The sequence below is a fragment of the Dermacentor variabilis genome, chromosome 11, assembly GCF_050947875.1.
Source record: "Dermacentor variabilis isolate Ectoservices chromosome 11, ASM5094787v1, whole genome shotgun sequence".
NCBI classification, from domain to species: Eukaryota; Metazoa; Arthropoda; class Arachnida; order Ixodida; family Ixodidae; genus Dermacentor; species Dermacentor variabilis.
In genome coordinates, this window is record NC_134578.1 from 32084576 (window position 1) to 32112275 (window position 27700).

General features: G+C 46.6%; 4 protein-coding genes and 2 non-coding genes across 8 annotated transcripts in view; 2 read left to right on the forward strand and 4 right to left on the reverse strand.

Moving 5' to 3' along the window:
- Positions 1–3825, reverse strand: part of Rab3-GAP (Rab3 GTPase activating protein) — a 46723-nt gene extending 42898 nt beyond the window's left edge. For 2 of the 3 annotated variants that reach the window (XM_075674595.1, XM_075674593.1), the window contains exons 1-3: positions 3753–3825; positions 1998–2073; positions 747–848 (exon numbers count right to left, since the gene is read on the reverse strand). In XM_075674595.1, coding sequence (XP_075530710.1) covers positions 747–848; positions 1998–2073; positions 3753–3784 — 210 coding nt within the window. In that variant the 5' untranslated portion in view covers positions 3785–3825. The remainder of the gene's footprint in view (positions 1–746; positions 849–1997; positions 2074–3752) is intronic. The other variant, XM_075674594.1, reaches the window with a different exon arrangement.
- Positions 3826–3865: 40 nt separating this feature from the next.
- LOC142563193 (rab3 GTPase-activating protein non-catalytic subunit-like) lies at positions 3866–7148 on the reverse strand. The gene is made up of 4 exons (XM_075673744.1): positions 6958–7148; positions 5205–5384; positions 3995–4070; positions 3866–3905 (listed from the first exon to the last, which is right to left on the reverse strand). Exons 1-4 carry the CDS (start codon positions 7043–7045, stop codon positions 3866–3868), a joined length of 384 nt encoding a protein of 127 aa, XP_075529859.1. The 5' UTR covers positions 7046–7148.
- Positions 7149–7596: 448 nt separating this feature from the next.
- Taf7 (TATA-box binding protein associated factor 7) lies at positions 7597–10898 on the forward strand. The gene is made up of 2 exons (XM_075675624.1): positions 7597–8468; positions 9700–10898. Exons 1-2 carry the CDS (start codon positions 7947–7949, stop codon positions 10471–10473), a joined length of 1296 nt encoding a protein of 431 aa, XP_075531739.1. The 5' UTR covers positions 7597–7946; the 3' UTR covers positions 10474–10898.
- Positions 10899–13737: 2839 nt separating this feature from the next.
- Positions 13738–13828, forward strand: TRNAY-GUA (transfer RNA tyrosine (anticodon GUA)). The gene is given in 2 exon segments: positions 13738–13774; positions 13793–13828. It is a non-coding gene; the product is annotated as a tRNA-Tyr (tRNA).
- Positions 13829–20729: 6901 nt separating this feature from the next.
- TRNAA-AGC (transfer RNA alanine (anticodon AGC)) lies at positions 20730–20802 on the reverse strand. Its single transcript has one exon. It is a non-coding gene; the product is annotated as a tRNA-Ala (tRNA).
- Positions 20803–23795: 2993 nt separating this feature from the next.
- LOC142563195 (solute carrier family 22 member 7-like) lies at positions 23796–25646 on the reverse strand. Its single transcript, XM_075673746.1, has one exon. It carries the CDS (start codon positions 25644–25646, stop codon positions 23796–23798), a length of 1851 nt encoding a protein of 616 aa, XP_075529861.1.
- Positions 25647–27700: the final 2054 nt, after the last annotated feature.

Here is a 27700-nt window from a genome sequence, read left to right on the forward strand (position 1 = left end):
TTTCTCCATAGGTCTTCATGACCAGACAAAAATTTATAACTCTCGCCTTCGGGTATTGAGCTGTTCACAAGTAGGGGGCCTGTTATAAATGTGGTAGTTTACACGCCAGGTATAACACGTACAAAAACTTATTTCTAGATTCACATACACAGAAATAACCACCAAAACATTAGAAAAACAAAAGATTTCTGGTTACTGACCAAAGCAAAAGTTAAGCAACCTTTCGGCACGGGTTCGTTGTTCATCGCGAACTAAATATTATTTAAATTCTGGGGTTTTATGTGCCAGAACCACAATCTGATTATGAAGCACGCCGTAACGAGGTTGGCCCAGGATAACTTTTATCAAATGGGGCTCATTCAACACGCACTCAATGCATGGCACACAGTGGTTCTTGCGAGACTGCACCCGCAACCTGAAGTTCCGCAGTGCAACACCACAGCCACTGGCCCAACGCAGTGATTCTTCGTGAACAATGAAGCCGTATGGTTTCCAAGATATCAATTAACCTTCGACTAGATTAGCGACCGGAATCCTAAGTTTACTAACTCGCTGCTTGCCCAGACGAGTGTTTGTCAAGCTCTTGACTAAGCCACCAGCGCAAGTTGCCGCCCTTGCGGCTGGCACGAGGAGGTGCCCTGGAATGCTTGTCCGCGTGCAAGGAGGTCCAACTCCCGCACGGGAAACAATGGCCACTTCGTGGAGAACTGACATCACAATTTGAAGGTGCACCTCGATGACCTCACCTGCTCTCCGAAACCGCTGAAACGACGCGCCACGTACGTCTGGCACTTCAGTGACAACACGGGCTCCTCGTGAAGGAGCTGGTTCAGAAGCAGGCGCCCGTCCTGGGAAGAATACAGATCGGTGTCGGCGCAACATGGTACAGGGCATTTTTTAAAAATTCTTGTTCAACAGAACATTTAAAAATCACCAGTGACGTGTAGCACTATTCTACCTCTTGGGATGGATTGCTCTCAGAGGTGGATGTGGCATCTTTTTAGCAGGAGAAATCAATATGAAAGTCTGACTAATTAACAAGGTCTGGCTAATTAATGTTTCCACTAATTACTTTAAGGCACATATTGTAATTTACTAATTATAGCTGCTGACATCAAAAGTCACATCCACTTGTAACGAATTCTGAGGAGGGCACTAGTTTCGAGATAGAAGTTCCCCAACGTTCGTGACAAAATACCGTTGGTGTTCCAGTAACTTTTTAGCTTTAATGTACAAAAATGCATTTCGTTAAAAAAAGTGGAACAACAGGGTATTTTTATTGCAAGTTTGACATTTATCAAAAAAAAAAAAAGAAAACGACTGGTGCAAGTTTCAAAATTCTTTTCAAGTGGATGTACTTCGTGATATCACTGCCTTCAACTTGTATATTGCAATATGTGCACTAAAGTTATTAGTTAAAAAAAATTTATTTCTGAAATTTTTTAATCAGGTATACAATTTGATTTCAACTGTAAGTAATGGCTGTCTCTTCGAGTAAACCAGCCTGATGACTAGTTTTGTGCAGTATGCCACAAGCGTCATATTAAATCCTCTTAACATATAAAAAATATAATAAATAAAGCACTTTGTATTATTTCACATTACAGAAAATAGAGCTAGTCAGTTTTGACTGAACAAGCTTGTAAACTGTGCCAGCCTCCGTCCTGTCAACATTTGACACAGCATTGCACCATTTGGAGACGCCGGACACACTTTGAAAATACATATGTACTCAATCACTGTCACAACATGAGCCCAACAGAGATCGCGGAAGTGTACTTCGTTAATTTAGTGTTAATAAACGTGCGAGTCAGGCTTCAATGTCATTGTACCAAGGTTAAGTCACCTTCATAGATGCCATATGAAAGTGTTTTAGTTTTTCTACTGTCTACTTACCTGGCATTCTTTGCGTGCGTACATAAGTGTCTCTTTCTTCCAATAAACCTCAGCCATGAGAGTAGTTTAGTACCTGTGTTACACCTTCGTCTTGGGCTTACCTCAGTGTACATGTGGACGTAGCCGGATTTGAAGCCGACTACAATGCAGGTCCAGTCAGGTCCCCCCTGGTAGCTCCTCATGTTAGGGGAAAACAGAAGACAGACAAAATTACCAACAAGCCACAGGCAAGTGAGAGCAAATAAAACATAAGCTGAGATACTATCACAAATGAATGAGAACAAGAACACGTTAGGGCTAGCTAGAATGTATTTGTTTATTTTTTCCTTTCACCACTTCACGTGATATTCGCATCATTTCGGCTCGTAGACTTGGTTTGAGCCTAAAAAATATTTGCCAAAAGGACACAGGGCTTGAAAATTGCATTCTTTAGATATCCCTTTAATAACAGATTCTAGTTAGCATTTCTCTCTTTACATTATTATCCATTCATGATAATACAGCCTTTATGAAAAGACATGTAACTCCTTGCAGCATGAATGCCATTCAATTATGCTCGAAGCAAATCTAATCAAGTGAAGCAACAGAAATTAACATGAGCTAGGCGTGCACAAAATGCATTTAAATGTAGCCAACACTTGCCAGTGTGAAACAAAAGCCTATATTATGAATGTATAATGTTCCCCTGTTCCTGCTTTTAATTGAATTTACCTTAATTTAAATATAAGTTTAACTGTAAAAAAGATGAGGGATGATGCTAGGTGAGTTCACGCTTGCAAGACTATAGTGTTTGCTGTTGCCTTCAGGTGGCACTACATGCTTTGAGAAAAATTTATAACAATACTGGGCAGTGCAAGAGCAGAGATTCATGCTATGACAACGTAACTTATACCACACTGGTGGTCTGTTAGAGTAAAACAGAATGAGTGCAGAGGAAAGGAAAGTGCATTCAAAAGTGGCAGAGAATAGGACAGACTGATGAAATTAGGAAATTTGTCAGCAATGCCAAAATCAGTCTTTTCAGGGCAGCAATGATTGAAGATCTCTGCAGAGTTCTTCATCCTGCACAGGACACAGCTAAACCATTGGCTCAACCATGTTCAAATTATCAGATATTGCAGCTTAGGCTGCATTACATAAGCAAAACACTCAATGCAGACCTGCTAATCTTAAAATTTGCAAATATACTACAGCCAAAGCCAAATATAATATTAAGTTTTGTCACAAAATATTGAAATTAGACACTTTATTAGTGTCTATTAGACACAATTAGACAATTTATTAAAAAATATTCAGTCTCTTTTGTACATATGCAGTGAACAGGCATTCTTTTTCACAGTTGTAATTATAATGATCTGCACCCCACACAAACTGCACACACACGCACACAAACAAGTGCACACACAAGAATATTCGCAATGTTTATTCATCGAATTTTCACGCAACAGCAACTGAAATATCAAACGCCCATATACACTGGATCTACAGAATGTGTGTCAGTGCTACAGGAAAGTTTGAAAAATGGAGCGAGATTGAAAATTCTTAAAGATTGATTGGCAATTGTACTTGGCATCTTTCCTTCGGTCAGTTTTTCCGCGAACTGGATGCAAAAAATAAATAAATAAAATTATTGTTGTCATTACTACAGCTGTAAACAAGCTTGATAGAACTGGTACTTTATGAGAAAACTTTCGGAATTTGCAGGTATTCCAATGAAACAATGCATGACCAATCAAACTCTACAGCCACAAACCAGCATCCCCCACTTTGCTAAACAGTTGTTCCCTGTAAGAAGCTTCAGCTGTATAGCTACATGGAAATGCTTTTATATCATGCTTAATTTTTGAAGTGCTCACCTCTTCTGGGAGCTCATTGGCAAGCACAGCATGGCACAGACAGAGTCACTGAAATAGCATGCAAAATTATTTCGTTTTAGTATTAGGGAAAAAGGTTTCTTCAACAGGCACATTCATTTGCTCCTACATTTACTTGCATACTTTGTTTCCTCTCTAAATAAAAAAAAAATGCAAGAACAATAAATTTTGCAACTCGAAAAGCCATTGCTACAAGAACACAAGGCAGGTGTGAAGTACCATACCCATTTGCTTCACGCAGCTGACTGTGGAATGACACCTCATACTTCCAGTCGTTCCTCTCAGATATACCATGCTTGGCTGCCAAAGAAAAGAACCAAAATAAATTTCTGGAATGTCACATTCGTGAAGTAATAAACGTTGTAGTTCTGCCTGAAAGGCGAAGCATCTATTGCAATAGAAAATTAGTAGACAGCTGTACGAAGTAAGGACAGTAGTTTTATCGGCTGTATAAACTCATAAGCATTCACTTACTAACTAAATTAACAAGCACGCTGTGATGCACACACAAGCAAACAAACACATTTCACTCAATGAGTGCGGACGCTCGCTGTCAAAAATGCTGGCATGCGGAAGAGCAGCAGCAGCAGTGAGCGAATCGACCTTCGTTCTGCCTCACACTTCAATGTGAATTAAGCATTGAGAACACAGCGCACATGAAGCTTTGAGCCCTCTGCGCACCTAAACTCTGTCCTCATCGCACTTTGCTTTCAGGACAGAGCGCGCGGCTGTGCCATACGCAGTAGTCGCCAGACTAGAACACACATATTCTACATCTACACCTATTCTCACACCGGCTCTATGCAAACAGGATTGCACAGATAACCCCATCTGTCCTCCTCATGCAGACAGTATGACAGATGATGCTCACAGCAGAGTCAACACGTACAGACAACCACTTTTGTGGTTGACTGCACAACAGGTCTTGGGAGAACGTGGACACTAAAAGATTTGCACAAACCTGGTGGAACTTTTTTTTGGTTATTGAAATTGATAACTATCAACATAAAACGTGCAGTATTTAGACACAGTGAATTGACCTGTTTTTAATGCAATTGCATACAAAGTTCCAGAAGGCAAGCAGAAATAATCACTCAAAAAATTTTTAATTAGGCCCCGGTGTTCTGTGCACCAAAACCAAGCCATGGTCCGATTATGAGGCACACCATAGTGAGACTCCTGATTAACCTTGGCCCCCAGGGGTTCTGGTGCACCTAAATCCCAGGTGCATCCCAGGTGCACCTAAATCCAAGTACACATGCGTTTTCACATTTTGCCCCCATTGAAATGGGGCCACCATAGCCGGGATCAAACCCACAACTTCAAGCTCAAGCCTTAGCCACTGGGCTACTCTGGCGAGTGGGGAATCAACTTTCGAAGCAGCCTTTAATCTGCTTGACAAGAAATGTGAGGGGGTAGCTATTGGCAACTTACCCGTGAGAAACACGACTGTATTTTCCCTTGCCAGTGCCAGAACATCGGCCGTCGATGAAAGAGCGACAACACAATCTTGCAGCCACCTATCCTCCTCCTTGGCTGACTTTGCTTCTGCCGGCTGTTCATTTTCCAAAGGCCAATCCCAAGCATCGATGGCTGCCTTTGATGCTGCGTCGTCTGCTTTGTGAAGCGAAAACAAGAATACAAAGCAGCGACTGTGGTCAATAAACATATACTCAAAAGCCAACTCAAAACAAAATCTCTCTCGAGCTCAACGTGTTAAAAACAGATGGTAGATGCCCCTAGTCATGTAGTATACAGCTACACGATAAGGCAGATATGACATCTATCCCACAATCCCTTCCGGTGTGCTGATAGCTGTCCCAAAGGTATTTCTATCTTAAAGTGTGTGAAAATGTCTTGGAATTGGAACTTCAGCCAAATGCAGCATAGACTATGTGTCTGAAGCACCGAGCAGGCATATCAGTTCGGATAAGCTGTAGTGGCAGTGCTTTTTCCAGTTTTGATATGTAAAAACATGGATTTCAATGAGTTATTTCTAATGCGCCCATTTGTATTTTGTACTGAGCCTTCCCTGTGGCCTACACCATCATCACAAATATTTTTTATGCAATGCAAAGTTTCACTGTCGCTTGCCTTTAATGACAGGAAGGTCGATTTATATGTCTTGGCATTTCATAAAAACGTTTACAATATTAAATAGGAAAACACATTCTTGCTAATATAGTTGCACTGCTTTGCTCTTCTGTTGCCATTAGTGTGGTAATCATTACTATGTGATTATGTGATGATTCTCACACGATGACAATAGAGTGCGTCAGGCTTTTGATCAGTGCCTTCGAGGTGCACAGAATGAACTTCATCCAATTTATGAACAGTTATCGTAAAAAAAAAGCGAGCATTTGTAAAGTGTTAAGTTCTCTAATTAAGGGAGTTTAGAAGCTGACAAGTGGCGGTCTAACCAAGAGCAAGTATCTGCAATATAAAAAGCAATTCCGTTCAAGATGTCGCGAAACCTAAGAAAACATGCCACTCCACGTCAGAAAGGTATTTTCAAAAATTGCGAAAACGTAGGAGCACGAACTGGCAACTTCGGAATATATTAGAGTAAGATATGAAAACATTCAAAAGCCGAGCATTGTTCGGCTGCAGCGTAGCTTTCCAGCGAAAGCACCTGCAACAAAGACTTTGACAAAGCAATGTCATCAGCGGATAGAACAGATACCTTTAGGCGCGGGCGCTGATGATTACCTACATATCCGAAGAAGAAAAAATTAACTACACACCATGCAAAAAAGCCTGCGTTACTGGCAGTAAGCAAACACTTTTTTGCAAACCTAGCGACTGCGATTTCAACTCGCCACTTACATTCTTTGCGAACATTCTTTGCGCTAAAGGCGCCGGCTGATAGCCACAACGCTCGCAATCACATCAGCTAGAAAATAAAAGGAAGAATAACTTGAAACATCCTTGCTGCAGATATTTAGCTGCTATAAACAAGTTGTGAGCGTAAGTTGTTTCCAATGCGAGTTTTGACAGCTAACAGCAGAATAAGAAACTCGAAGCAGTTATTACTCTCGAAGTAATAGCGAAGGAATAGCTTCCAGGATAACCAAAATGCAAGAGCTTCTGTAACAAAGTTAGACATCCGATAGTAAGAGCGAGGGCGCCTAGCAGCTGACGCGAAAATATGCCCTAGTGGTCCAACGATTTGAAACAGACCCCTCACCCTGTTGTTCTTGACCGCTTGGAAACAAGTAGGACTTGACTCTGGCGACGTTACTAATTGCTGCTATCTTCACTAACTGACACGACATAGTGCTGTTCACGGCAGTTTGAACTCGGGTTTCAACATACTTTCGCTCGCCACTGACGATTTTGTGCGAAACCTTGCGACTCGAATCGACCTGGCCCGACTTGATTTTGTATGCAGATTGCAGATGCCACACGGCAGTTTCGATTTTGCCGCAATCGATGTCGTGACCGCAAATGGGCTGCAACTAAGCATGCAGCAATATGCTACAATTTATTATCACACTATCATGGCTTTTATAAAGGAAGTTTAGCAGATGCTAATGTTGTTAAACAATGGCGATGTTTTACATAGATGTTTTAAGGTGAAACTTTAAGTGTCGCTAGCTAAAGAGAGGTTTCGCAGCTTTTGCGATCTGCAATGGTTGAAAACGCGCGTTCTGTGTGAAGCGTGTGTTGTATCTCAAGGACAGACTTGTTTTTGCTAAGTATGTGAGCTTCAGATACGTAAGATGACATGCGTGCTTGTTTTTTTACGCAACACACCAAATCCACAGTAGAGTCAGCTCTCTGGGAAAGTGGCAGCCCGATCTATGTAAACATCAGCCACGTTGCGCTTTTATTTACGTTTTTCCACACTTTTCCATTGCTTTCTAGTCAAGCGCGATCTATTCCTTGTGCCTGTCGTTTGCGAATGTGTCTGAGTGGTAGATCTTGAAACAAACACTGTAAAGGTGGTGCTGGCGGTTCTGCAGGAGCGTCTTGCCACACTTATAAGTGCTGACTACGCGATGGCTAACGGGACTGAGTAAAGCGGATCTCGGCCGAAAACGAAGTTTGCTGCGACTGAACTCCACGACCGGGTGCCGCGAGCTTTCTTGGCAGGCTCGGCATCACCAGTCGTCGCAGTTGTACTGCTCTGCTGCTCGATACACTGCTCGTGGACGCCAACACACACTTGGCACGATGAACGCTCCGCCCGAAATCAAGAAGACCAAGGAAGAAGCTCCGGCCGAACTCGAGAGTCAGGTCATCCTGCGCCTGCCGGGTCAGGTGGCCGCAGCCTTGCGAGCCGCGGTGCGGTCCGGCGTGATGAACCTCAAGGACCGGCTGACCATCCAGCTGGAACCGGACAACCGGCACGGCACGGTTCGTTTCGACCGCTGGAGCCTGTCGGCGCGCGTCGTCGACCTGCCGTCCATCATCGAGTCGCACAAGACGCTGGACCGCAAGACCTTCTACAAGACGGCCGACGTGGCGCAGCTGATGATCTGCAAGGAAGAGGACGGCGCGGAGGACGAAGAGGCCAAGAAGGCGGCGGCCGCCGACGACGAAGAGTCGCTGCGCCGCAAGGAACGCAAGGACGCCAAGGACAAGAAGTACCAGTACCCGCACGGCATCACGCCCTCGCTGAAGAACGTGCGGAAGCGCCGCTTCCGCAAGGTGCTCAAGAAGAAGTACGTCGACTTCCCGGAGATCGAGAAGGAAGTAAGTGCCTTGCGGTGGTGTTGAGAAGACTGACCACTACGGTGCAGAAAATACGAATCGAAACAGTAGTCGTGGGATAAGAGAAGCGAATGTAACGAATGCTAAGTTCGAATTCTTGTATTATCTTTCCAGCAACCCAATGCCACTACATCATGCTGAAACAGCTAGGGTGTCAGCACTGCTCAGTGCATGATGTAACTGTCGGTGCTCACTGTGCATGTGTCAGTCTATCAGCGCTGCTTTGTGCACGCTACACCTTGGTTTATGGCCTAGGTGTAGTGGCGACCTTTAGCTTACGACACTTGCCGTGCTGTGGTAGCGCTTCCATTGTAGAGATAATGTAACCAGTTCTTGATGCAGGTAACTGCCACTAGTGCCACTAGTGTACCATAAACTGCTGCACTGCTAAGCATTGATCTTTCATGGGTCGACATATACATGTGTAAAGTTACCGACCGCGGACTCTGCTTTCAAACTGTGCAGTTGGTTGCAGAGACTCGTCCTGGTTAAGAGCGGCCTCGAATATGACACATGGATCAGAAATACATGCCGCAAAGTAACACACGTGTACACTCGCTCCAAATGGCTCTCACGCAAAAGGGCACTTAAAGTCGCAAACAGGGAGACAACCTTACTCCTCGAAACGAAGTGGTATTTTTAACGGGACACAAAGTCATGAAACATGAGGTTTGAGGCACGGAGAGGTGCCTGCGGTTAGTGAACGGGTTGGATCGGGAGAGGGGGAGGCGAGCATGCGGACCGCCCCTTGCCAGACTGTTTCCGGAATGTTTTTCAGTTGCCTTGTTTTCTGAAAAAAACAGGGCCTGCTGCAGAAGGCTTTTGTTGCTTACACACATTATTCCGTAAATGGTGGGTGTCATCAAATGGGGATTTAGTAGCTAGAAAACATTGGTTGCTGACCATTCATGCTAGGGAGAAAAATCTGGAATTTTACTTCCCATCTGCAGTTATAAGCAGATAAGTCCCCTGGAAGGCTTGAACGTTATCATGATTAAATGTTACCTTTGTGTACCAAGAGCAAAACTTTTGTGTAGCAATTAAAATGTGATTCATGTTGAAACATTAACCTATTTTCCATGTAAGGTATTGTTGAAACCTCTTGCATTGCACATTTTGTTGAGAAGTTTAAAGCTTCAATGAAAACGATTATGTATTGGATGCCATAACGCCTTTTTAAATGGAGACATAATTTTGCTGTACTCGCTTGCAGGTTAAGCGACTCTTCCGCACGGACAATGAAGCCATTTCAATCCGCTATGAGGTGGTCAATGCCGATGACGACAAAACCAGTGATGGCAAGGTTGATGGAACTGAAGTGGCTGGTGGGGGTTCTGGTGAGCCTCACGTGAGCGGTGGTTTCGGCTCACCTTCCGTGAGTGCGCTGCTCAACAGCAACTCGCAGAGCATGGATGTTGGTGAACACGACCTCTTCGGCGAAGCATTGAGCAGCTCTGATGAGGATGATGTCAACATCGTCGACTCGGGCGGGGAGGAAGAGCTCTCTTCACGGCCTCCAAAGCAGAGGCATCCGTCGTTGTCTGGAAAGCGGGATGGTGGCTCTTCGCCGGACATGGTGACTGACTTCCGGCGGGGCATGCTGGCAGCCACCGATAAGATGGCGTCTGGTGCAAGCACCAGTGCGGCGGCAACAGCAGCAGCAACGAGTTCGCTTGTGGACGAGTATGTTGATGATCCCGATTACGGTGATGACAAGGAAGTTATCGAGTTTGCCACCAAGAAGGAGGAAGACGATGACGTGGACGAACCGGAGCAGGACAACTCTGCGCTCTTGAACCGATTGTCGGATTTGGAACGGGAGATCGCTCAGCTGCAGGAGCGAAGGCAGGCCCAGGAGCTTGAGATAGCATCGATAGAAAACCAGGCCCTCAAGCAGCGGTTCCAGAACATTGTCAATGCTCTGAAGATGGAGGAGAGTGAGAAGCAGAGGGAGTATGATGAGATCGTCTCGCTGCTTCACCAGTGATTGTGCTGGCATACAGAAGTTCGTTACAGATGTACTGGAAAGTTTTGATAGAGATCATACCTCTCATTGGCCCTGCCTATAAGACGAAGACCTATCTGTGATCTCCCAAGAAATACATTTTTACAATTTGTGGGACCACAGTGCTGCTTTTCCAGATGTGGTGGCCATTTGAAAGTGTTGCTGGTGACTGTAGACACATTGTTTTCTTCTTTTTGTTGCATGATAGCGGTCATGCAAAGGTTTGACTGCTGAGATGTTTTTTGGAAGTTTTGCTGTGAGAACAGAAAACAGCAAATTGGACAAAATGCCAGCCGATTTTTAGAATGGGGAGATGAACTAACTGTGTAAATATTCTGAACCACCTGCGGACTATTGTGTATACACTGACTTCATTTGAAATAAACTGACCCAAAGTTTCTGCAGTCCGCAGCAGTTTTTATGTCTGTGCTGCAAAATGTGACCTTCCCGTGAAATGCAGTCTCATTGTGAAGTGTATATGCTTTGATAGGTAGACAGTATATGAGTAATGCTTGTCTTGACTAACGCAAAAGTAAATTGACAGGGACTATGCTACCTGTAGTGGTAATGGTATGGGTTCTTTCATTTCAGAGGAGCTCACTAAAAGTCCAAATAAATCATGAGGGATGTAATATAAAACAGCTTAGGCATCGTACATAGGCCAGCTGCCATCAAAGCAATAATGCTTTTGAAGGACACTAAATTCAAATGTAGATCAAACAAAATTGATAAAGTGAGATGCTAAAATATTGTATGCGCTATTGTTGTTGAGCACAGGGCTGAGATAATGTAAGTTTATTTCGATCTGTTTTCATTCCAAGTCCGCCATTAGCCCTCTGTGATAGGTCAAAATGGCTCGGAATGTGCTCAAATGGATGTGGCGCCCACCCATGTGGGTTTGGTTCGATTCATTTTGACCTATCACGGAAGGCTAATGGCGAATTTGGCATAAAAACATCCTGGAATATTTTTACGTTATCTCAGCCCTGAGCTCTTTCAATAAACAATGCCGACAGCATTAACTGGAAATATGCTCAAGTGTGCCTGGGTGAAGTAAAACGTTTCTTGCAATATAAAACAATCTTTATTAGTAGCACTGGATAAAATGAAACAAGTTGACAAAATTAATGCAAACCATTTGTCAAGCAAGCGGAATGATGCAGCCGGATTGTACGATGCGGTTTGCAGAAGAGGCATTGGAAGTTTTCAGAGAATGTGCGACCCATATCTACAGCTCTTTCAATAACTGTTGTCGGTAGCAAGAATACCAACTTCTGATACTTAGAAGTGTGTTGTAGACAGTGCTTTCCAACTATCATTGGTCTGTAGGAATATTCATGCCAAGGTTGATGTATGTTGAAGCTTGCGCTGTAATGAATATTCGTCTGTTTGCTCCATTGACCTCGTAACATCATCATCAGCCTATTTTATGTCCCCTGCAGGACGAAGGCCCGTCCTTGCGATCTCCAATTACCCCTGTCCTGCGCCAGCTAGCACCCGCAAATGTCCTAATTTCGTCGCACCACCTAGTCTTTTGCCGTCCTCTACTGCGCTTCCCTTCTCTTGGTACCCATTCTGTCACCCTAATGGTCCAACAGTTGTCTAATCTGTGCATTACATGACCTGCCCAGTGCCATTTCTTTCTCTTAATGTCAGTAAGAATATCATCTATACCCGTTTGCTCTCTGATCCAAACCGCTCTCTTTCTGTCTCTTAAAGTTATGCCTAGCATTCTTCGTTCCATCGCTCATTGCGCAGTGCTTTACTTGTTCTCAAGCTTCTTTGTCAGTCTGCAAGTCTCTGCCCCATATGTCGGCACAGGTAAAATGCACTGATTGTACACCTTCCTTTTCAATGATAACGGTAAGCTTCCAGTTAGGAACTGGCAATGTCTGCCGTATGCGATCTAACCCATTTTTATCTGTGAATTTTCTTCTCATGGTCAGGGTTCCCTGTGATTAGTTGACCTAGGTAGCGACCTCTTCCATTTCTCATTCCTCTAATCCTAATTATGGCTCAGACAGAATCGGGCACTCGGTGCCACGAGTGACAGAGGACAGAAAATTAAGTGGATTGTTACAAAATACCCAAATATCATAGGGTTTCTCGATAGTACCGCTTGCTGTATCCGAATTATGTAAAATTAATGATGACCTCTAGAGCCAGAATTGCGAACTTAGCTATGGTCACTACCTGGTTGTAATATAGCCTCCATCCACGCGCCACCGCCACTGGTCGGCAAAAACGTGTATGGAGGTGCTTTGTTGGTTCCCAAGTAGGGAAACGACAAAAAACGGAGACGTACAAACGCCAAGTTCAGAATAGGGGGTCAGAAAATTTGGTTGTGGGAGTTCATCGTGGTTTTCCATTGCTTTTTTTTTAGCCTAGGTAGGACATTAGGCAGTATATAATAGCAAGAGCTTGGTGGCGCAACCCACCGCCCCACGTTCCAAACGGGACGCTCCTAACATCCATCCACCAACAAACGGCAGCAAGAATAAAGTTTAATACAAAAATGGCAGCAAGGGTGGGGGGAGGGCGTGGATGCACACGGAGCAAGTGCTCTCCCTCCCCCGAAAATTTCTGAGTGAATATGCGGCCGACCGAAGTCCCCTCACACACACCCGTCCCCGCTCAAGTTCGTGCCCCCATCCCGCGCCCCCTGCCTCCCAGCAGGAAAAACTTACTGGCTACTCCACTGGTCACTGGCAGCAGCACTACGTACACTAGAGACGCCGGGCGTGTTCGAATTACGCAACTTCTGTCATCAGTGATTGAGAAAGCTTTAGGAAAAAAAAAAAAGCACAGTTACAAAAATATTGTAAATCGGCTCTCCTATGCAAGGCTGCTTTTCAATCCAAAATTCTCGTGCGTCCACAGCACGACCTACTTATACAGTAGGTCGTAGTCGACAGACTCGAGCCGTGGACCTATCGTGAATCGCGTTCAATCTTTTGGTATATGCTGCTGCTAGTTTCCCGATTGGTATTACTTTTCAGTCTCACTGTTTTTGGAGTCCTTGAGTGTAATTAGTAAAATGAAGACAAACGGAGGTGCTTAAACTAGCGTGCATCGGTTCCAAGCGATGGGCTCGAGTCGTAGAACCTACAAAGTTACGCCGAAAGCAGTGTTCATCTGCTGTATCAGTGTACGCGCTCACCTCAGTACTCCCTTACCTACAAAGTCGTTTTTGCTCGAATCCTCGTGCTCGAATCACACCTGCTCGAAGTAGCCACTGAACCCGTTCCGTCGATAGCTCAGTTGGTAGAGCGGTGGACTGTAGAGGAAATCCCACGCTGTTATCCATAGGTCGCTGGTTCGAATCCGGCTCGACGGAGTACTTTTTTTCTCGTCTTTGTTTTTTTTTTTTTTGTCACTTTTTAGAGAGAGACATAAATTTCTTGACTGGAAACATCTTGCAGCGTTACCGGAATTTACAGCGTTATTGCCCAGTAAAATAGGGAGAGCTTTGATTTTTGCATCTTGGAACTTACCAATTATTCAACAGCCTAATTTAGGCACAATGTTGATTTATAAATGCAGTCGTCATCATAATTAAGCTTACGAGACGCTACGTTCCGTACATATGAACGCCGACATTTTGGGGAGAAGTACGACGCTGCGCTGGTCATGTAACTCAAGTATATCTTACGGGTGAGCGAATGAATACAAGCAAAGTACTTCGGAAAATGCTGCGCACCTGCCGAATCCACAACATCGATTAATTAAGCGCGAGCATTTATGATTCATGGCTAATCATGGAAGTTCTAAAAACGGAGCTGAAGACATAGACACAACACGCAACATTCATAATCATTCAGTGCGCAGTTAATTAGTTAAACGTGAACCAATACCATGCACCAGACCAACAATTAACGAGGTGCTAGAGGGAAGGGAACCAACAAAACGGCACTGAAGTGATGGGCTTATGAAGTATCCCTAATCTAAATTGTGCTGCCATTATGTCAACTATGATGTTTTCTTTTGAATTGTTTTCTGCAGCCGTCATAATAGCTGACTGCAGATGATTTTGATGAGGGGTGTACGTATAATAGCTGACTGCAGATGATTTTGATTAGGGGAGTTCGTATACAAGTTATGGCTTTGGGGTCATTAAAGCACGAGTGCGTGCGTTTATGTGATTGAGAAATGGAGCAGTAACATAGAAATAACGTTATCTTTTTTTTCATCCTCAGAGCGCAGCCTGGTATTCAGAGGCAAGTTCCAGTAGTCTCCCGGCCAACGATACACAACTACTTTCACAGAGTGGAACGCATTAACTCCCGAAATGAGGAAAAAAAATATATTTTTGCCACTCAAGAAAACGATGTGGAACACACAGAAACTTGCTATGGCGCGAAAACAGACAAGATGAAACATTAGCAAATTTGAGTTTTTCTTTAGGTCCAGTGTAGAGGAACATTTATAAAGCATAGTTACAGCTAATACGAACACAGGAACCGGCTATTTTATGTTGCGAAGCCAACACCATATGTAAAATCACTTCGTAGTACGCTTCCGGTGGTATTCTCCCATCACCCGCTGCTGGGCGTGAGAACGATGGGACATTTTAAAACTACGTGCAAGGACTTTTGCTGCCACTACTCTTTCACTCTTCACGATGGTTGACTTGGTGCTCTCCACGCTTGCGGCCTGGGACAGCTTGCGTAGTATGCGCGGCTCGAGCGTTTGCTTACGTCGTGGTGGACTCTGAAGCGCGTTCGGCAAGTACTTGAAACAGAGTGACGTCGCCGCTGTGACGACCACCGTGAGGCATGGCATCCATAAATCGATATACTGCGCCATGGAGAAGGCGTCGAGGAAAAAAACAAAATATATGTAGAAGCAAACAGCGAACAAGCCCAACGCCTGACGCCGGAGGTAGCGATAGTCAACCAAGTCTTCCATGTTGGCACCCTCGCGAGCCCCGTGGCTCTGGATCTGCTCCTTGAGCTTCTCCACAATATAGAACGTGACAGGAGGCGGGAAATTGTTGGTCTTGGCCGCCTGCACCTTGACTGCATCGGCCGGGTCCAACCTTCCGTTATCGACTCGCCACCGCGATGACTCTCGTGCGGTAGACAAAGCAGGGAGCAGCAGATCCGTCGGGCCTAGGAAGGTGAACTGCTTCAGATGCCAGTCGATCACCACCGGTTTGACAATGACAATCCAACCCTCACATAACGTAAGGTCTAGAATTGCCAGGAGGAGGACACGCTGCGGCCTGTGCGCGTGAGTCATCACTTCGAATGATATGAGGCTGGTAAAAATCGTGTGTACGGCAACATTAGCCTCGGTAAGGAAACGCACCACAGCGTAACGCACGTAATCTGTCGCCGCGAAGGTCACTGCCGCTACTGCAGAATCCAGGAGCATGGCTCTCCTGCCGACGTAGTCTACGAAGGCTCCGGCCAGGTTAAGGGAAACAATGGCACCGGCGTCATGCAGGGCGACAAGGGTTGCGGGCAGCAAACGTTGGTGGCACACCATGTTCCAAGAGCTCACCGCACTGGCCTCGGCCGTTCTAACGTCGTAGTCCCACTCTTCGCAGAGCACGTCGCGTGGGTCGTTGGTGTCCTGCAAGCAGCGGTTGTACCACTCGTCGGCCCAGGTTAGAACAGCGCCGATCTTGCGATGCTCAGCGTAATCGCCGTGTTCAGCGGGTGGCTTGCAGCGTTCGTAAATGCGGCAGCGGCTGGAGCGTCCTTCGGCCTCGATCGGTATGGCAATATTCTTCCGATCGGCTGCAGAGATGTTGAAACCGGCGAGCGGCTTGCACCAATGGTCGACGTCACCGGTGATGAGGGAAATCACCACGGTTTGGCAATTAGCCGAGGAGAGTCCCAGAAGAACGAGAACGATGCATCATCCTCTGGAAAGGGCCGTGACCAAAGGCTACCTGGCAGTCAGAAGACTCGCTTGTTCGGAGATCGGCGCCGGCGAGTCGGTGGGGGAGGACGACGTCCATCGCCTGGTTCTCAGGTGTCGCTCTTGGGGTTTAGTAGTCCTGGAGAAGGATTGCTGACGAGAGCCAGCCTTGCGGACCTGATGATGATGATGATGTCCTTGATGAGTTTGGCGCTTACCCACTCGCGGGGATTGGCCAAGAGTCGGGCAGAGTTTGCTTAAGTGTTCAGAAAATGGAGGTAACAACCTAAAATTTTGTTACATGAATTTAGGCGAGAGAAAAACGAAACGGTTCAGTAGAACGAAAGAAGAAAGTAGAAAGAAGGCCTCTCCTTCTTCAGCGCGTGCTTTTCAGGTAGTCGCAGTGTCGCGCGCCCTTGTACGGCGTCAGCTTTTTTGGTTACGAAAGAAAGTAGAAAGAAGGCTTCTTCTTCTTCAGCGCGTGCTTTTCAGGTAGTCGCAGTGTCGCGCGCCCTTGTACGGCGTCAGCTTCTTTGGTTACTGTTTACCCAACAAAATAATCAGATCTTAACCTTTATTATTGCTATTGGAAAGTTTGGACTACTAATGCTCGTACGGGTTGCTGCTATCGAAATGCTGTTCCATGACTCCCTTAAATAAACATCCGACGGAAAGGCTACGAGGAATGATGTCGACGTTAACGAGAATCGAACTGAAGCAATGTAGGGACCTATCTTATTGTCATGTGCTTCCGTTAAATGTAGCCATATTGCTCAATTTTCTGTTAACGACATTTTGTTCTCGTTTTTCCAGCTCAACGCGTATTGCTCAATGCATGCTGCAGATGGTCCAATTCTGTTAATTTCAATCCTTTCTCCATATTAAGCTGTTAGTGGTGTCGGCTTTTTCACTCGTCTATAGCTGACTTCTTTAATTATATAAGGCCGACTTCACTTCTTGTCTCTTTTTCTGCGTGGCTATTTGGGACTCTACCCTGCAGCATTTACGCATAATGGATGATTCACCAAGAATGTTCACATGTTCGAGCTTTACATTTGCAGTTGCACATACCTATAACGAGAGGGCTCACTCAAGGAGCCACAGTCTCTCCAATCCTTTTCACGACATGCTTAGAAATATCAATCTATTATAATTGGATGGCTCAGGAGTGGGGATCAACACGAATATCTCTGCAAAATTTGGTTTGCCGATGGCATTGTCCTGTTCAGCAACACGTACTGGGGATGTACTACAACAAGCTATTGAGTACGTTGAATTCATTGTACGTTTATTCATTGCTTCTCTCCACCTTGCGGGTTTCCGCAGAACTGCTACGTCAAACTCTTGCCTTTGCTTCGTGTTGTCGACAAATTCGACTTCGCCCTACCATCTGCTAGCCGCCTGGTTAGCTCAGATGGTAGAGCGGCTGCCCCGGAAAGGCGGTGGTCCCGGGTTCGAGTCCCGGACCAGGACGAATTTTTCTTCAACTATGAGGCTTTTCTTTCGAGGAACCCGTATGGGTTTCCTTTGTAGCAATTGCTACAAAACGGGTGGATGTCTCATTTTCCCTTTATTCATTGCTTCTCTCCACCTTGCGGGTTTCCGCAGAACTACTATTGAGTACGTTAATCAAGACAATTTAAACGTGGAGTTGAAGATAAATATGCAGAAGAAAAAGCTAATGTTCAATAGTCTGGCAAGAGAACAAGAATTCATAATCTCCATTCAGCCTCTTAAGTCTGTGAAGGAGTATTTTTACCTTGGTCAATTACTAATTACTAATGCTTCTCATCATGAGAAGGAAATTTACAGAATAAAAATCGTTTGGAGTGTATACGGCAGGCATTACGAAATCCTGACTGGGAGCTAACCATTGTCACTGAAAAGCCAGCAATCATTGCATCATACCGGCGCCAGCATATGGGGCAGAAATTTGGAAGCCAACAAGGAAAGTCGTGGAAAAGTTAAGGACCGCACAAAGAGCAACGGAACGAAAAATGTTAGGTGTAACGCTAATAGCCAGAAGGGAACAGTGTGAATCAGAGAGCAAACGGGGACCGCCGATATTATAGTCGACATTAACAGAAAAAAAGATGGAGCTGAGCAGGCCATGTAAGGCGTAGGGTAGATAACGGATGGACCATTAGAGAGTAACTGAGTGGGTGCCAAGGGAAGGGAAGCGCCGTCGAGTACGTCAGCAAATTAGGTGACGTGATGAAATGAGCAAATCTGCAATCGAGAGTTGGAATCAGCTAGCGCAAGACAGGGGTGAGTGGAGATCGCTGGGAGGCCTTCGTCCTGCAGTGGACACGAAAAAATATAGACCGAGGATGATACCGATCGAATGGTCTAGTGGTTTATTTGGCACCTACCCATTCACCCAGGTGGTTCCAAGTTGTCTATTAGGCAACACACCCAGTGGCACGTATACTCAGTGGCTCAAGGGACAGAGGAGAACATTTTTAATGCGAGAAAAGCAGAACGGTCTCCCGTAAAGGCTTCGATACTCTGCGCGGATAACGAAAAGAAGAGCAAGGACCAAGTTGACGTGAAGGAGGCTAAATACGTACCGACGACATACTCGAAAAGTCGGGGAAGTTATCTGGCGACAACCGCAACTGTAGACGGCAGAGGATGACATTGCAACCAATTTCATCACATGCATGACGAGCGTATAAAAACATAAACACAGTATCTACATAGCGTGCCCGTTACTCGGCCATGTTGTTGTGCATCCAGACAACCCGGTAGATAAATTGTCGCTGCGCCGTCAATAGCTCAGTTGGTACAGCGGTGGACTGTAGAGGTTTCATCCGATGCGGACATCCATAGGTCGATGGTTCGAATGCGGCTCGACGGACTGAATGTATTTTTTATTTCTTAATAATTCTGCATACTTTTGTTTGACTTTGTGTACCAATCAAAATAAAAAAAAATATATTCGTGTCGAACAAACACAGGCGCTTTGAGCAGAAATGCTGTTGCCTGTAATACCGGGTGTTTCAGAGAACACCTTCAAAATTTTGTAAAGGTTTCGTGTGGCAGATAGCACAATTCTAGCTCATGAGTTGGTCATCTCGCAGAGGCGGGCATTACGTGCAAAACAAAATTCGAATGCCTATTGGAGTAATTAACGAGACATCACTAATTGTGTTAGGAACTAATTACCTTATAGCCGAAGTTGCAATTTACAAATTCTAGCCGTGTAGTTCGCAAAGCGGATCTACTTGGAACGAATTCTCAGGACTACAACCCTTTCGAGGTGTTGTCATCCAGATACTTTGGTGCTTGAATGCATAAAACTACGTTTTGATAAGAAAGTAACTGGAGCGGCAATGCATTTCTACGCAAAGTTTGTGAATGAATATCTCGAAACTGGTGTCATCCAGAGAATTTGTTGCAACTGGATCCGCCTTTCAAACTCTACGGCTATAATCTGTAAATTGCAAACTGGACCATAAGGTAATTAGTTAAAAGTTATTTAGTGAATTTCTGTTAATTAGTCAGTTATGCATTTCACTTTCTTGTGCAAGTATAATGTGCGCTAGTTCGTGTAGACTACCTAGCGAACTAGAATTGTATCATCCGTCGCAGCAAACCTTTAAAAATTTCTGAAAGTGTTCGCTGAAACACCGTCTTTGTGCAACTAAAATGCTGCCAACAAGAAGAAAACGCAACCACAGACGGCAGAGGATGATATTGCAATGAAGTTCACCATATGCATGACACCGCGTATAAAAACATAAACACAGATCTACATAACGTAACCTATCATATACATTACTGTAGCGACGTATAATTTCAACACATTTAACAATAATGCGAGCGTCCAGGTCAGAAAAAAAAAGAAAAAGAAGTTAGTGTCCACTGATTCCCAGGTTGCGTTGGATCCGCACAAAGTTTTTCCCACGTTTATGCGACGGGAGTATAATTATAACTGCCGCCCGACATGGCAGAATGCACACGAGAAGCCTCGAAATGGCATAGAAGACATTAGGGTATTTTAGCGGGGCTAAGGAAAGTACGATATACGATACGGTAAGTGCGTAATACCGTACCGGTTGAGGACTACGCTTGCGCGAACTTTACCGTACAGAATGACTTTCCGTACGGCATACTAGACGGTAAGGAGTCCGAAAGGCTCGGCTGGTACCGTGTGTCGCGAGCCGAGCTGCACCAAGCCAAAACAGGGCCGTTGCCGAGGTTCTCGAAAGATTTTCCTCGGGTGATGGAACCCTGGCAGCCTAGCCCCGGGCACCAACATCAACAACCGTTGGACAAATAAAGTTTATTCCTATCCTATCCTTTAATGTTCCAAGACATTTTAACCGAAGTACGCAACTCCGCTCAGAACTAGAAAAAGAATTCATTGGAGGTGCTGGGTATCGATCCCACTACCTCTCGCATGCTAAGCGAGCGCTCTACCATCTGAGCTACACCCCCGACAAGGAATACCAGTAACGTAACGGTTTTTCACTCTGTACCGCTTTCCGCTGAAAAGTACGTCGAGGGGAGAGACCGAAGACTCTCGGAGGCAACCGGTTCCCACTGGAACGACATGCTGCATTCGAATCACACATTCGAAATGTAGGGCGGAGGAAGCTTACTTGCTTATGGAGAGACACACGCACACACACGCACACGCCTCCGTTGTTTGCGGTCTCTACTTTTCTGCCACCAAACTTCCAATCACCTATTACTATTCCTTATTGCAGACATGTTTGCTTTCCGCCTGCTATCCCTGAACCCAAGGACTTCCTCACGCCAGTGTGTTGACAGCGAGTGTCCGCGGTCATCGAAGCGATTTGTGTTCACGTTTGCCTGTGTGCGAGTGTCACCATGCTTGTTAATTTAGTTACAAAGAATGCTCGCATATTTATGGGGCCGATAGAACAACTATGCAAACTTCGTATAGACGTCTCGACCTTTCGTCGTTCGGGGGAATCTGCGGCATTTATTTCTGCACCCTTTGGAAATGAGCTTCGCGCCTTCTTCATTGCATCTCATTGCATGAGAAGCAAGCACTGCATCGCATTGAGAGCGTTGCATTGCATTGCACACTGAGAGCAGGCTGCAAGATGCCGTCGACGCGATCGAAGACCAGCTAAACGGTTCCGGTTTGATCTGCTCACCGAGCAAGTGAGAACTGCTGGTGTTGCCAAGAGCGAACTTAACAAGCGCGAACCAAGAAGACTTAACAAGAAGACTCAACAAGAGCGAACCGAGGGATTACGAGGCTATCAAGATCGTGACGAGCAACGGCCAAGTGATCCCGGAGGTCGACAAATTCCGGGTGCTCGGCATGATTATACACAAGCGACGGGGCAACGGCGAGACCATTTCCCGCCTTACAGCCAAGAATACCAACGCAATACGTCTCATCAGACGGGTCGCAAACCACAAGGCCGGGATGAAGGAGCAAAGCATGATTCGGCTTGTGCACTCCTTCGTAATCAGCCACGTCACCTACGTTGCAGCCTTCCACAACTGGTTGCAGTGTGAAAAGAATAAGATCAATGCCCTTATACGACAAGCTTACAAGGCGGCGCTCGGACTATTCAAGTGTATGAACACCAACAAGCTCCTGAGCCTGGGGGTACACAATACCCTCGAGGAAATTGCGGAAGTGCAACGGACCGCCCAGCTAGAGCGGCTCTCTATGACCGAAGCCGGCAGGCGCATACTTCAATACTTCGGCTTCATGCCCGGGGCGAAAAAGGCGAGTAGCGACGTTCCTGTCCCCTTGACGGGACCCGGCGCCGGATTCGGGTAGACCTCGTCCCGAGAAACATGAACCCGGAGTTTAACAAGGAGAGAAGAGCGGCGAGGGCCAAGGCCCTCATCGACGTTCACGCCAAGGACGAGCACGCAAAGTTCGCGGATGCGGCAGAATATCAGGGAGACAGCTCGGCGGTCGCAGCTACTGTCATCGAGGCGTCGTCTGGCGCGCGACGAGGGCAGCGGCGAGCTTACGGGTCTGAGATGCGTGTCAGGAGGAGTTGGCCATTGCCCTGGCCATTGCCGACCCCGGGTGCCAGACGGTGTTGCGTGATTCGCGAAGTGCAGTGTGGAATTATGCCAAGGGCAAAGTTTGTGGTGAGGCTGTGCGCGTTCTGTGCTCGACTGACCTGCAACGAGAGAATAGGTATGCTAAAATGAAGTGGTTCCCGGCGCACGCGGGCAACGATGCGTCGGAGAAGCACGATAACCACAAAGAGACGACACACGCAGTGGCGCGAGCGCTAACCAACCGCGCCGCTGCAACCGACCGTCCAACATGGTGTAGGGCCAAGGACCGCATGATGACGTTCAACGAACTTAAACAGTTTCACCGTCTGGCTCGAAGGACTTTCCAACCCCCGCACCCGGGGCTTAACCGAGCGGAGGCGGTGCTGTTCAGAGAATGACAAGCTGGTTCCTTACCCACCCCAGTGTTAATGAATTCTGTACCCGAAAGTATATGGGAGTGATGTGTGTTGCGTGTGCCAGCGGGAGAGGGCCACCCTGACGCACATCCTATGGTATTGCACCAAGTTGCCCGACGAAGCTTCGACAAGTTCAACGATTCCGCCGTGACTGGCGGCTGCGGCGAAATGCTACGACCACGAAATCGAAACCGCAGCCGCCCAGCAGGTCTCGGCGGCCCTTGCAAGACAAAGGCCGAACGAAACCGACGGGACTGTCCCCCTGAGGGCGACCGACCGCGGGAGTAACAAGCGCTGGAGTTGAGTAGAGACCACCCGCTGAGAAGACGTCCGGGGCCCGCGTCGCGGCGCCATTTAGTCATGGTGTCGTTCTGCAGGCGACTAAATAAAGTTGTTTCTCTCATTGTATGGCTTGGTGCACATTAGTTTTATATTTAACTTACTAGGGGAACTCTGGCGCGGTGGTAGTCCGACCATTGTCGAAGTCAGTTCGGACTGTAGTCTTCAGTTTGAAGTAACATTCATAGGCCGAGGAACAAAGTCGCCTTTATCGGGGAATCCCCAGCCCACGTAATTTTGGTCAGGGTAGTCCGCATACATATGTGCGCGTGGTCATTATATCATGTGTGCACGCATTTATGTGCATATTCACAATGCAAAAAACCATGGTTTTTTCCATTCCCAACGTGCAGCCTGAAATGCTGAAGTAAGTTTCAGTAGTCTCGTGGTCACAAACACACATCAACCTTCAAACGGCCAATGCTTTAGCTATCGAAAGGATGAAATTATATTTGCCAGATATAAAAAACGCTTACGAAACACACAAAAGTACTCTGTGCCGTGAAAACAGAAAGGAATTAAGTTAGAACTTAAGTTCGTGATTTTCATTGTTATGAGTGCGAAAGAACATTTAAAAGCATAATTACAGCAGACCAAAATGCAAGAAGCGACTTTTCGATGTCGCCAACAGGACATCGCGCACAGTAATTTCATACAAATATTCCGGTGGCTTCATTCCAGCATTGGCTGGGTTTGGAATCGACGAGACACTTTAAAACAGTCAGGATTTTTGCTGCCACCAGTCCTCCCTCTCTTCCTGCTGGATGACTTGGAGCTCTCGCTTCCTGTCTTGGACTTCTTGCGTAATATCCTCTGTACGAGGGTTCGTTTCATGTGATCCATGGACATCCTGGAGAAGTCTGAAGCGCGCCTGGCCACGATTCGTGCTTCTTCCACCACTGTCGTGCGTGGCAGGACGCGGATGACGAGAAGGCAGAGGAAGAGCAAAAGTCCCGCAACGGCGAACACCACGTCTTCGTGTCCCGCTGGCTTCAGGACGAGGGTCATTGCCACGCACATGGCCGCGACACGCCCGAAGGCAAACGCCCAGCAGAAGACACCGGCTCGCACGGCCGATGGAAAGAGTTCCAGGACGTAGGTGAAACAGTGTACAAGGATTACGTTAGAGACACCCTTGGACAGGACGAGTAAGGTCTTGCTGATCGTGACGTATCCAGTACCGAACGCCACGCTCAGCGCGCATTGTATGGAGCCCGTCAAGAGAAAGCACACGCTGAGCACTCTGACGAGTGCGACGCCGGTCATCAGGAAGTGCATCCCCGCGTACGTCGCCATTGTGACAACAACCGTGAGGAACGGAATCCAAAATTCGTTATACTTCACCATCAAGAAGGCATCGAGGTAAAAAACGAAAGATATGGAGAAGCAAACGGCAAACATGGCCAACGCTCGACGCCGGAGGGAGCGGTAGTCGATCAAGTCTTCCGTGTCCGCACCTTCGCGACTTCTGTGGTTCTTGATCTGTTCTCTCAGCTTTTCCACGAGACAGGCCGTGACAGGAAGTGGGAAATTGTTGGTTTCAGCAGCCTCCATCATGACTGCTTCGGCCGCGTCCAGTCTTCCTTTCGCGACGAGCCACCGGGGCGACTCTCGGGCGGTAGACAAAGCCGGGAGCAGGAGAGCCGTCGGGGCCAGGAACATCACCTGCTTCAGACGCCAGTCGATGACCACCGGTTTGACGATGACACTCCAGACTTCACATAACGTGAGGCCCAGAACCGCCAGGAGGAGCGATCGCTGCGGCCTGTGCGCGTGCGTCATCACCTCGAACGGGATGAGGCAGGCAAAAATCATGTTTACCGCGACACTGGCCCCGGTAAGGAAGCGCACCACAGCGTAGTGCACGTAATTTGTGGCCGCGATGGAGCACACCGTGCAGGTCACGCACGCTGCGGTGGAGAACAGGAGCATGGCTCTCCTACCGACGTAGTCAACGAAGACTCCGGCCAGGATGAGGGAAACAACGGCGCCGGTGTTCTGCACCACGACAAGGATGGCCGGAAGCAAGCGTTGGTCGCACACCATGTTCCAAGAGCTCACCGCACTGGCCTTGGCCGTCCGAACATCGTAGTCCCACTCTTCACAGGGCACGTCGCGTGGCTCGCTGGTGTTTTGGAAACATCGGCTGTGCCACTCTTCGGCCCCGGTTAGAACAGCGCCGCTCTTGCGATGCTCAGCGGAATCGATGTGGTCAGCGGGTGGCTTGCAGCGTTCATAAATACGGCAGCGGCTGAAGCGCCCATCGGCCTCGATCGGTATGGCAATATTCTTCCAATCGGCTGCAGAGATGTTGAAACCGGCGAGCGGCTTGCACCAATGGTCGACGTAACCGGTGACGAGGGAAATCAGCATGGTTTGGCAATTAACCGAGAAAAGTCCCAGAACAATGAGAACGAGCATCCTCGTCTGGAAAGGGCCGTGACCAAAGGCTTCCTCGCAGTCAAAAGACTCGCTTGTTCGGAGATCGGCGCTGGCCAGTCGCTGGGGGAGGACGACGTCCATCGCCTGATTCTCAGGTGTCGCTCTTCGGGGTTAGTAGTGTTGTGCGGTGTCCAAAGAGACGATTCCAGACGAGAGCTAGCGGTGCGGAGGGGCCGAAACGAACTCTTCTTCTTCTTCATCAGCTCGCGCAATTCACAGTGTATCACATTGTCGCGCGCCTTTGTACGGCGTTTGCATCTCCGCTTTATACTTGGCGAACAAAAAATAGTTCAGTTCGCTTCATCCTTTAATAAGGCAATTACCATAATTATCCTAGGTACCTGTCCTGCTAGTCTGGTGTGCTCTTATCTTAATGTTATTCCATGATTTCCTTTAAAAAGAATATTCGGTGGGGTTCCTGTCATGATCAATGCAGGCGTTCATGCGAATAACACTGAAGCAATGTAGGGACACACTGTCTTGTTGCATTCTTCCCTTCTATGTAGTCGACTTCGCTCAATTTTCTGGTACGGACATCTTCACTTTTTTGTTGCTCAACCATCCACGCTCAATGCGCGCTATTGTCCTCTTTGGCTCATTTCACCACTTTCTTCACGCTCGGCTGTTCATTATGCTGGCTTTTCCACTTCTCTGTAGTTGACTTCTAAAATATTATGATGCCGATATGTAGCACCTTGGTTCTTCTTCTGCTTGTCTATCGGGGCTCCTACTCAGTGGCACATACCCATTCTGGAGGACGTTCACATACTTAGTTTCACATTTGCATTTGCACATACCGAATGGAGAAAGCGGAATATTCGGGCACACACCCAGTGATACATGCCCACTTGCACATATTCAGTGACCCAAACGTCTATTCTTGCACATAACTATTGGCTCATACCCAATGGGCAAAGTGGTCTACTCCAAAATTACCTATTCAGAGAAAGAACAAAATGGCGCACATACCTAGGGGCCAAGAGGGATGAGGGAACATTCCTAATGAGACAAAGCAGAGAGGCCGGCAGGAAAAGCTTTGTGTGTGGCCTGCTACTCTGCGAAGGGAAAGGTAAGACGAGTAAAGACCAGGTTGACGCAAAGGATGTTCGATCCAGGCCGACATACGGAATAGTGCCTCTAGTTCTGAAAGAATGCTTATTGCACTGAAATTCCACTTTGCAGTGGCCCATGTTGTCTATCTTTTTAGATACCCAGTATGCCCATTACACATACCGAATGGGCCAACTTGTCTTTTCGGGCGGAATGCGAAAACGCTCCTGTACCGAAAGGTAGGTGTTCGAAAACCCAGCAAGTGAATATTATTCTCGAGTCCACCACTACGCGTATACCTCGTAGCCGTTTGATGCTTTTGGCCGTCAACACAATCAATCAATCAATCAATCAATCAATCAATCAATCAATCAATCAATCAATCAATCAATCAATCAATCAATCAATCAATCAATCAATCAATCAATCAATCAATCAATCAATCAATCAATCAATAGTTGGGAAAAGTACAAATCGTAACAAGATTTGGACCGCGCCCTAAAGTGACCACATGAAGGACAAGCCTTCTCGCTGCATGGACTTATGCGCAAATGTTTGCAAACTTCTTCATGGCTTCATTCGGCCCACATTTCTTACTGACATCGCTTGCAGTAAAAGTGATTCGAATGCAGCACCTCGCTCCAGTGGGAACCGGTTGCCTCCGGGAATCTTCGGTCTCTGCGCTCGACGTAGTGTTACGCTGAAAGCGGTACGGAGTGAAAAAGCGTTACGTTACCGGCATTCCTTGTCGAGGTTGTAGCTCAGATGGTACAGCGCTCGCTTAGCATGCGAGAGGTACTGTGATCGATACCCAGCACCTCCAATGAATTTTTTTCCTAGCTCCGAGATAAATTGCGAACTTCGGTTAAAATGTAATGGAACATTAAAGGGAGTGCCACCAAATTTTGACGTGGTAGCAATAAGGGTCCGTGTCGCGGAAAATCCGATGTCGGCGTCGGCGGCGTTATCCGTGAGAAAGAATCCCCCGATACACGCAGGCCTCCGCGTGGTGCAGAGGCATTACTGAACTGACTGAATTTCTCAAAGTAAAATGCGTCAGAAAACTCCTAAAGTGTGACATACAC